We start from the raw sequence: 11,419 nt of genomic DNA, 5'->3' as shown, positions 1-11,419 counted from the left end.
TGTTTATATATTTATATTCATATTTATTATGAATGGGAAGAATAAGGTAAGTAGTGGTAGTGTGCATGACCTTTCTCTCAATTACCTCTGCAGAATTTAATTGTTTCTAAACAAATGAAAAGAGGTTGCTAGTTCCAGCATGGATCTCTCCAGAGGAATTGCTACTATGCCTTAAAAGATCAATTGTGAAAGGGGTACAGGGTTAATAGAGACAGGATTTAATTTTGTCTTTCTTTAAATAATGACTAAGAATAATTATTTTCCAGTTGCATTGCCTTTGTTCCTATCTGTCATAATTTTAAAGTGTGGTAGTAACTGTTCAAGAGCCCTTTAAAATTGTAGATTTATATTGACAGATGTAAATCTGTTTCCCTATTTATATCTATTTCCATTCCTACTTTTTTAAAGAATCCCACCCAAGTCGGGACAGCGCTTCAAGTTTTCCATAATCTTGGAACTTTGAAGGAAACTATTACCAATGTCATGGATGGATATTGTGCTGCTGTAGAAGAAAGTATCAACAGTGCATTAGACATCAAAGTCTTGACTCAGCCTTCACAGTCAGCTGTGAGAGGTATGGATGTAATTTATATTTAGCTTCTTTATTTATTTATAACTAAGAAGTCCTTTGAATAGTATGTGAACACTCAAGTTCCAAAGCAATCAAATGACTCATTTTTTAGTAGATAGAAAATGAGAAGAGAAATTATGTTTTAGAACTTATTTATAACTTTTTTGTCCAATCAGTGAGTTTAGCCAGCCAATTGGTATATTCAGGACTTCTGGATAAAACCTAAAAATTGGCATCATTTAGTTCAGAGGAAACAGATGCAAAGGAAGAAGGGGAACATATTTTCCCTCTCAAAATCTTTATTCTTGCGTGAACTTCTTATTGAGATAAAAAAAATTTTTTTAGGGAAGTGCAGTAATTTGGGTTTTTCTTTTTCAATGTAGTGTTATCTATAACTGTTAAAAGATGTAAATAGTCAAAATGTCCAGTAGAGAGTTAAATAAGTTAGCGTTCAGTCATACAATAGAAAAACAAATAAAACTAGACTAAATAATGATTTTGGAAAATGTGCACAACGTATTCTTAAATGGACAGAGCAGGTTACATAACAGTATGTGTGTCTGATTCTGTTTTTGACAATATACATACTTAGCAAAGAAAAGGACAAATTATATTACCAAGTTATTAACACTGGTAATTCGAACATAGATTACTTTGCTTAGCTATTTTTTTTTTTTTTTTTTGAGAAATTTGGTTTTCTGTAGTAAAGATTATTTTTTTCAGTGAGATGATAGAGAAGGAATTACTACAGATTCTGGGGTTTGGGTGAATATATATATATATATATATATATATATATATATATATACATATTTACACATATATACTTCTGGTATTTAGAAAGAGTAATGACTAACTGTAGAGACACATTCTTAAAACATTTGGCAACATTACAACTATGGTAAAGGCTTAAGAAAACTTAAGAAAGGTAGGTGAGGAGAAGTGGGATTAGATGACTAGTCTAGTCTGCAATCCTTTTCCTGTCAGCCTATAACTTGTGTGCATATGTGTGGATGAATGTATCATCCAGTGTATGTTTATGATAATGTATATACACATCATACTACATATATAGGACTATATATAATGTTTATATGTGTTGTATATAAAACCACATTTTGTGTGTGGTCCCCCACATATGTCAGCAACCTCATTTTTACATTTATTTTCTTATAGTCTTTCTTTTTCTCCTGTAATATTGATGAACAAATACCAAAAACTCTGCTTTTGTGTTAGATCCCATCACTCTAGAACGTCAACATCCCCACCCCCTGCTTTTTTTTTTGCCGTATTGTATCCATTTTGCCTTTAATTTTTTTAACTTTTTATTTATAAAAAGGAAACACTGACAAAAACTATAGGATAAGAGAGGTACAACTCCACACAATTCCCACCACCAGAACTCTGTATCCCATCCCCTCCCCTGATAGCTTTTCTATTCTTTTATTATTATTATTTTTTATTTATAAAAAGGAAACACCGACAAAACCATAGGATAAGAGGGTACAACTCCACACAGTTCCCACCACCAGAACTCCATATCCCATCCCTTCCCTTTATAAGTTTCCTATTTTTTAACCCTCTGAGAGTTTGGACTCAAGGTCATTGTGGGATGCAGATGGTGCAAAGTCTGGCTTCTGTAACTGCTTCCGCACTGAACATGGGTGTTGACAGGTCAATCCATACTCCCAGCTTATCTCTCTCTTTCCCTAGTGGGGTAGGGCTCTGGGGAAGTGGGGCTCCAGGACACATTGATGGGTCGTCTGCCCAGGGAAGTCCGGTTGGCATCATGGTAGCATCTGGAACCTAGTGGCTGAAAAAAGAGTTACCATATAAATCCAAACAAATTGTTGACTAATTATGAACCTAAAGGTTGATATAATGTTGATTTACAAAATTATGAGATAACAGGTATAATTCCACACACATTTCCCACCGCCAGAATTCTGTGTCCCAGTTCTCTCCATTGGAAACTGCATGAGTTCTCCCAAGATCTCTAAGATATGGGCTGAGTTATTTCTGTAACTAGCTATAACTATCTACCTATATTTACACATAATTGCCCGTGTTTTCTATGGTCCTGCCTTCTTTTCCTTTTTAAGTCACACCTACTACTTCTAAATGTCACGTGTGTGTGTGTGTGTGTGTGTGTGTGTGTGTGTGTGTGTGTGTGTGTGTGTGTATGTCCCCACTTCTCATAGTAGCATCCACAACTTGGTGGCTGTGGCTTAGTGAGTTTCTGGAGAAATCCTGGTTGTAATTTGTTGAGTTTTCAAGTGATTTATTTTTATTTATTTATTTATTTTTAATTTATATTTATTTTCCCTTTTGTTGTCCTTGTTTATTATTGTTGTTGTGGTTATTATTGTTATTGTTAGTGATGTCATTGTTGTTAGATAGGACAGAGAAATGGAGAGAGGAGGGGAAGACAGAGAAGCTGAGAGAAAGAAAGATAAGACATTTCAGACCTGCTTCACCGCCTGTGAAACAACTCCTCTGCTGGTGGGGACCCGGGGGCTTGAACCAGTATCCTTAAGCTGATCCTTGTGCTTTGTGCCATGTGCACTTAACCCTCTACACTCCCTCCCGACTCCCTATTATTTATTTATTTATTTTCTAGTTTATAATGAGCATGATCTGAAAAAGCCTCCACTGTATAGCCACGCCTCTGGAAGACCCATTTTGCCTTTTATGTCTCCTTCCCATCACATACAACCTTCTGCCTAAAGACAAATAAATTAATCTTAACTCTCTTTTTCTTTTTAGCTCAACTATTCCACTTTATTTCCTCAGACTAAAACATAATAAATTCCCAAGATGTTAAGATTTATTGCCTCTGATTTTTATCCTTCCCATTTTTCTGCTGAAGATGTTTTCTAATCATGATAGAACTGTCATACAAAATACATGAAATAATGATAGAACTGTCATACAAAATACATGAAATAATGTATGTACAATTAATGATACCGCCTGATACATAGCTAATAACAGATTTTGGATCCATTGGTTGATATTTTATATTTACTATATAATCACCATCTTAGATAACATAGGATATATGCCACTCTGAATAGATTGCTCAAGGTAAAAAGAGATAAAAAGAATTTTACATTTTAAAGGAATTTTTAAGGTTAACAGACTCTGAATAGACTGGCATTAAAAGTATCCCATAAGGGGAGCTTTGAAAAGTAATAGCCAAAGGAGATTTTTCTCTCAGCTTTTCTCAGCAATTATTCTCAGAAAGTTTGATCACATTAATGTATAAATTTCTAAGAGCAATTTAATCTTATTCCCTCTTATTAAGAATGAGAGGGGTTGATGAATACAGTTATTCACATGCTGTCATTCCTAATGTACTCCCTGATAGTTCAAAGAATAAAGAGTTTTAAAGCCTTGGTATTATCTGTTAATGAGTGGATACTATAATTTAATGCAGAGGCATTAAGTATTATTTATTATCTTTTAAAATATTCACTATTAATTTTTTTAAATGTTGCATTGGTAGATTTAAAGTTAAGTTCCTGATCTTAAAACTTAATTGTAAGTTTCATTGAAGATGTCTTTAAAAATGTATGCAGAAAAGAGGTCTGCCGATATTTTCCACTAAATATCTGATAGTTTCTGGTCTAACATCCAAGTCCTTGATCCACTTAGAATTTACTTTTGCATTTGGTGAAATATAGTGGTTCAGTTTCATTCTTCTCTGCATCTATGGCTATGACTGTGTGGTTTTTGGTCTTGCTTTTATTGATGTGGTGGATCACATTGATTGATTTACATATATTAAATCAACCTTGCATCCCTGGGATAAATCCCATTTGGTCATGATGAACAGTCTTTTAAATATACTGCTGTATCTGGCTGGCTAGAATTTTGTTCAATATTTTATCATCTATGTTCATCAGAGACATTGGTCTGTAGTTTTCTTTTTTGGTTGTGTCCCTGTCTGTTTTTGGTATCCGAGTTATGTTGGCTTCATAGAAGCTGGCAGGGAGTATTCCAGTGTCTTCAGTCTTCTGGAAGTCTTTTAAAAGTAGAGGTATTAACTCTTCCTAGAAAGTGTTGTAGAATTCATTTGTAAAACCATCTGGTCCAGGACTTTTATTTTGGGGAAGATTTTTGATAACTGTTTCAATTTCATTAGCAGTGATGGGCCTATTCATATTATCTAGTTCCTCTTTATTTAATTTTGGTAGTTTGCAAATATCTAGGAAATTGACCATTTCTTCCATGTTCTCTAGCTTGCTGGCCTATAGTTGTTCATAGAAGCCACACATGATATATTGAATTTCTGTCGTGTCTGTTGTGATATCTCCTCTTTCATTTACGATCCAATTTATTTTGGTCTTCTCCCTTTTTTATTTTGTGAGTCTAGCTAAAGGTTTGTCAATTTTGTTCATGCTTTTGAAGAACCAGCATTTACTTTCATTGATCTTTTGTATTGTTTTCTTACTTTCAATGTTACTGATTTCTGCCCTAACTTTAGTGATTTCTGTCCTTCTGGTTGCTTTAGGGTTCCATTGTTCTTCTTCTAGGTCTTTAAGATGTGCAATCAGGCTGTTTATTTGTGCTTTTTCTTGTTTCCTGATGTGTGCTTGTATGACTATTAACTTCATTCTCAGTGCTACTTAGCTGTATTCCAAATATTTTGATAGCTTGTGTCTTTATTTTCATTGGACTCTCGAAACATTTTGATTTCTTCCTTGATTTCCTCTTTGACCCAGTATTTGTTAAGTAGTGTACTGTTGAGATTCCACATTTTGTGATTGTTACTAATCTTTTGTTGATTGTTAAGTGTTAGTTGAATTCCACTGTGGTCTGAGAAGATCTTGGGATGATTTCAATGCTCTTGAAGTTGCTATGCTGTCTTTGTGTCCTAACATATGGTCTATCCTTGAGAATGACCCATGTGGACTTGAGTGAAATGTATATTCCAGTTTCTTGGGGTGAATGACTCTGAAAATGTCAGGCCAGCCCCCCCACTGTGCTCCATGCTCCATTGCTGACACTATGGTCTATTACATAATCATTGTTTTGCCTGAAAGATACCCGCCATGTTATCCCCTCAGGGTATTGCTAATTCAGCTAAAGCCATTGCAAAGGTTGCTAAGGACACTTCCACCTTCCCAGCATGCCTTTTGCCTCTCTCCACCCCCTTTCCTAGCCATTTCAGTTTCTGACTTGCCACTTCCGGTTTTTACCCTATAAAGCCCACTGCTGTTCTGGTTTCACTCTCTTTCTCTTCCACATCCCAACCTGGAGAAGGGCTGGCGTGCATAGTGGTAGGCGGCCATTTTGCTAGCTCCATGTGGCCTAAACCTACTGTGCTCATACCTGACTTTGGGACATCTGCATGAATAAAAATTTTCGTTCCCTCTCTGCCATGAGTTCCTGGTCTCTTCTCTCTCCTGAGACACAACCCAACATAAAAATGTCCAATAGTTCTAGTTTATCTATCTCCTCATTTAGCTCCCTTGTGTCTTTATTGATATTCTGTCTAGATGATCTCTTGTGTTGAGAGAGTGGGGTGTTGACTGTATTGCTGTTAATTTATTGCTGTAGCTCTTTATTTATTTATTTATTTAGCTGTGTTCTCATTGGGTGGCTAGATGTTAATAATTGTTATGTCCTCTTGAGTGGCTAATCCTCTGAGCATTAATGTCCAGCCCTATCTTTTTACTTTTATTTATTTTAAATTCTATTGTGTCAGATATGAGAATAGCTGTTCCTGCCCTTTCTTGTGGGCCATTGGCTTGTATGATAGTTTTCCATCCTTTCACTTTGAGTCTCTGTTTGTCTTGTTGAGTTAGGTGGGTTTCTTGTAGATAGCATATTGTTGCGTTGTGTTTTCTGATCCATCTTCCTACTCTGTGCCTTTTAGTAGGTGAATTCAGGCCATTGACATTTATTGATATCAAAGATTGAAGATATTTTAACTCCATTCTTGTAGATTTTTAGAGTTTTCTGATAGATGGCATATTTATGGTTATCTGACTATTTATAGGATACCTTTCAGAACTTCTTTCAGGGTAGGCTTGGTGATATTTGATTCTTCCAACTGTAGCTTGTCTGAGAAGATTTTGATGCCTCCATCTACTCTGAATGACAGTCTAGCAGGAGACAGTATTCTTGGTTGAAAGCCTTTCTCATTGAGCACTTGATAGATATCTGTCCATTCTCTTCTGGCCTATAGTGTTTGTGTGGACAAGTCTTCTGCTAATCTTATAGTTTTTCCTCTGTAGGAGACTCTTTGTTTTTCTCTTGCAGCCTTCAGGATCCTTTCTTTATCCTTATTCCTTTCCATTCTAAATAGGATGTGTCTTGGTGTCTTTAAATCTGGGTTAATTCTGTTTGGGACCCTCTGGGTTTCTCGAACCTTTATGTCTTTTATGTTCTCTAGACTAGAGAAGTTCTCAGCTATTATATCCTGAAGAATGCTTTCTTCCCCTCCTTCTCTTTCTTCCTCTGGTAAGCCAATAATGTGTATATTATTTCTCTTGAAGTCATCCCATAGGTCTCTGTTGTTGTTTTCAGTATCTCTTAATCTCTTTTTGAGATCTCTTACTTCTTTTTTAGTTGTCTCTAATCCGTCCTCGATCTTGCTAATTCTGTCTTCACCCTCATTGATTCTTTTCTCTCTCCCCTCTGTTGTTTTCTGGAGCTCATCTATTTTGTTATCCTGTTCTGATACTGTTTTAGCTTGTTCAGCTGCTTGTGTTCTTAGCTCAGCTATTTCAGCTTTGAGCTCTCTAATAACCTTCAGATAATTATTGTTTCCCTATAGGGTCTCACTTGTTGTTTCTGAATTTCTTATGACAATTCTCTCAAACTCTTTATTTACTGAGTCCTGTGATTATTTCCTTAACTAGTGTTTGCATGTTGACCTCATTATTTTGTGCATCAGCCTTTGGGAGACTTTTAGCTGGACTCTTGTCCTGATTCATTTCTCCAATATTTCTTATTGTTGGTTTAACCATTTTATATAATATGTTATAAGATTCCTTTCTCAGTACTTTTCAAATTACTGATCACTCTTCCCTGGATTGACTTGTGTCTAAGTAAGGTACTTAAAGGGTTCACAGTCATGGAAATTGATAGTTGTTTCAATATTATTTTAATCCCTGAATTGGAGCACAGTAGCTTAAATGTGTCTTTTGTTCTTTTTCTTCCCTGTATGCTATGGAAGCCTGAGAGCTTTTAAACTATAAGAGCATTTAAGCTTCATGGTTTAATCCCTCACTCCTGACCAAGAGATAAAGCAGGGTGGGGCAGAGATAATCCAGTGGTTATGCGAGACTCTCACAGCCCCACAGCTAGGCCTCCAAGGTATAGATCTTTTCCAGAGTTTCCTGGTTAGTTCTCTGTTCCCTGGTGTCCCCCCTGCTACTTCAGCTTCTGAAGGCAGAACCCATGGAGACACAGAGTTGTATTTGGTGAGTCTTAGGGGAGTCCTTTCCTCCCTTCAGCTCTCTTTTTGTTGGTGAAACAGACTGGAGGTGTTGTCTCAACTGATAAATTGTCGGTCTGTTACCAGCCACTTAATCTCTCTCTAGGCTCCTCACTGTCCTCGAGCCACAGGTATTTGTAATCACTGGTGATTTCTGGGTTCCTGAAGTCGTTCTAGTCCTGTCTTCTTGCAGTCCCAGATGATCTCCTTTGGTATTCCTAGTTGACCCGGGAGAGGAGAGGAGGGAAACACAGCTGCTTAGGGAAGCTTTAACCTAAGATGAGTACTACTTACTCAAATGGAAAATGATTAAGAGGTGTTGTGACACAGAAAGAGACTTTAAATATATCATGAACTGATTTCTGGAGAAGGGATGTTTTGGGAGTTGGGCTGTAGCGCAGCGGGTTAAGCGCAGGTGGCGCAAAGCACAAGGACCGACTTAAGGATCCCGGTTCGAACCCCGGCTCCCCACCTGCAGGGGAGTCACTTCACAGGCGGTGAAGCAGGTCTGCAGGTGTCTATCTTTCTCTCCTCCTCTCTGTCTTCCCCTCCTCTCTCCATTTCTCTCTGTCCTATCCAACAACGACAACAACAATAATAACTACAACAATAAAACAACAAGGGCAACAAAAGGGAATAAGTAAATAAAATATATATATAAAAAAAGAAGGGATGTTTCATGTTTTAGCTTCCATATGCTTTTATAATCACATGCATATTATTGTGATAGAAAGTCGTAGTTTTTCATATCTTTTGTCACACACAAACAGGGGGACCTGGACGATCTACTATGCCAACCCCAGGAAATACTGCAGCTTTCCGTGCTTCTCTTTGGACCAATATGGAAAAACTTATGGATCATATTTGTGCAGTTTGTGGACAGGTAAATACTTAAGAGCATGAAAAGAAAATTAATTATGATTTTATTTTTATTTATTGTAAGTTATTTGGCCAAGGACAGATTTTTTTTTTTTTAATGTATGAGCATTCAGAATGCCTCCATTTGCTGATTAAAAGGTATATTAATGGCTATGCCAAATGCCATTTTCTTTCCTTTGGTGTTTCCAATGTCTAAATTTGATATTTGTTTCTTATGAAAATACCCAGTTAAATACATTCTCCTTCTATCTCATTTTAGGTTCAACATCTCCAAAAAATATTAGCCAAGAAAAGGGATCCTGTTTCTCATGTTTGCTTCATTGAAGAAATAGTCAAGGTATGTTTAAATTTAATTTTTTGACTCTTCATTGAAAAATGCAGGAAGATATTAAATACCATTATAGCGTTCCTACTTTTCAGAGTAGTTATATGTTAGATAGCTAAAAAGAAGTGTATTTCTAGACAATCATAACATTGTTAATATTTGTATAAGTACATATGTTGAATAGGTTCTAGCAGAACACTTTCTATTGAATAATTTCTGAAATGTATAAACTATTTCCCATTCTTGTCATATAAATGATTTATGTGTTTTTAAAAGTGCTACTATGATGAAATCGTCTATTTTGCTACATCTTGCATGGTACATGAAGCAATTGTGTTAAGTCAGATAAGCAAAAGGAGAAGCACAAATACTGAATGACCTCACTGGTAGGTAGAAATGAAAGAAAGTGATAAGGAAAATGAAAATACAGGATGAAACTTACAATAGTTTTGGCTTCTTGCAGTAGATCCATGGACCTGGGGGAGGGGGATGGAGCCAAGAGGAAGTGGAGAGGCATTAGGGACTCAGTGCCTGATGACAGAGGAAGACTTAAGTCAGTGATAGAAGTGGGATTAGTAGTATTGTAGTTGTATTAGGGAGCATGGTTTGCCAGGTCATATAATCGGTAACATTGAGCATTTTTATAGGTCTGTCAGGCACTTGAATCTCTTATTTGATAATGATCTGTTTATATCCTCCACCCACTTTTTTATAGAGTTGATTGGATTTTTGTTGCTGTTTTGTGAGTTCTTCATGTATTTTGGTTATGAGCTTGTTTTAGGTATGGAATATAAACATCTTTTTCCATTCAGTAGAATGTTCTTGTTTTCATGATGGTTCCTTTTGTTGTGCAGAAGATTTTCGGTTTGATGTAGTCTCATGGCTTTGTTTGGTTTTTTTCTATCCTCATGGTTGGCCTGGAGTCTCCAAAAGACTGGTTTTCATGGTAATTTGCATATACTGACTGACCCAGTAGTTTTAAAGAAACATTATCTTTCTTTTTACGGTCATTTGTTTTATTTCAACCATTGGCATATTTTTGGCATATTTTCTTTTTTTTTTAATTTTATTTATTTATTCCCTTTTGTTGCCCCTGTTGTAGTTATTATTGTTGTTGCCATTGTTGGATAGGACAGATAGAAATGGAGAGAAGAGGGGAAGACAGACAGAGGGAGAGAAAGATAGACACCTGCAGACCTGCTTCACTGCTTGTGAAGTGACTCCCCTGCAGGTGGGGAGCCAGGGGCTCAAACTGGGATCCTTACTCTGGTCCTTGCGTTTTGCGACACATGCACTTAACTCGCTGTGTACCACCAACTCCCGGCATATTTTCTGTTTCTTTAAAAGAGGGGCACAGTGGTGGTACAGCTGGTAGAATGCACATATTGCTCTGTGTGAAGACCCTGGTTCAAGCCCCAGGTCCGTGCTATGTAGGCAAGGAAGCTTACAATCGGTGGTGTCGTGCTGCAGGTTTCTCTCATTCTCTATTGCTCTCCCCTCTCTCTGTAATGGAAGTGGGCATTGGGATGAAGAGAAACACAAGCTTTGATAAATATTTTAAATGCAGAAGTAAGCCTGATTGCTTCTTTCATTTTTTAAACTTATTTATTTATTTTTTATTGGCTAGACAAAGATAGAAGTTGGTAAGGGAGGGGGAGACGGAGAGAAACAGACACCTGCAGCCCTGCTTCACCACTCATGAAGCTTTCCCTCTGAAGATGGGGAACAGGGCTTCAAACTTGGGTCTTTGCACACTGTAATGTAAGTACTTAACCAAGTGCACCACCACCTGGACCCAAAGCTCTTTTATTTAAAAATTTTTACTTTGAGAGACAGAGGGAAGGAAGGAAAGTAGAGAGAGACCAGAGCACTGCTATGAGATATGCAGCATCAGAACTGAACCTAGGATCCCATTGTGCATGCAAAGAATGTGCTCTTTGGGGGCTGGGTGGTAGTGCAGCGGGTTAAACACACATGGTGCAAAGCGCAAGGACAGGCATAAGGAACCCCGTTTGAGCAAACAGCTCCAAAACCTGCAGGGATGTTGCTTTGCAAGCAGTGAAGCAGGTCTGCAGGTGTCTTTCTCTCCTCCTCTCTCTTCTCCTCTTCTCTGGGTTTCTCTCTGTCCTATCCAACAACAGCTATAAGAACAATAACAATAACAACCACAGGAAGGAAAACAAAATGGGAAAAA

At 37.1% G+C, this 11,419-nt stretch overlaps 1 protein-coding gene across 2 annotated transcripts in view; it reads left to right on the top strand.

Annotated features, from left to right (window-relative positions):
* The window catches only part of COG5 (component of oligomeric golgi complex 5), a 237,610-nt gene that overhangs the window by 134,288 nt on the left and 91,903 nt on the right, over positions 1-11,419 (top strand). For both annotated transcript variants that reach the window (XM_007528314.3, XM_060196396.1), the window contains exons 8-10: positions 409-574; positions 8,792-8,904; positions 9,160-9,237. In XM_007528314.3, coding sequence (XP_007528376.2) covers positions 409-574; positions 8,792-8,904; positions 9,160-9,237 — 357 coding nt within the window. The remainder of the gene's footprint in view (positions 1-408; positions 575-8,791; positions 8,905-9,159; positions 9,238-11,419) is intronic.

The sequence above is a fragment of the Erinaceus europaeus genome, chromosome 8 (assembly GCF_950295315.1).
Source record: "Erinaceus europaeus chromosome 8, mEriEur2.1, whole genome shotgun sequence".
NCBI lineage: Eukaryota > Metazoa > Chordata > Mammalia > Eulipotyphla > Erinaceidae > Erinaceus > Erinaceus europaeus.
The sequence above is the reverse complement of the archived record's forward strand: the minus strand, read 5'-3'. Positions and strand labels throughout refer to the sequence as shown.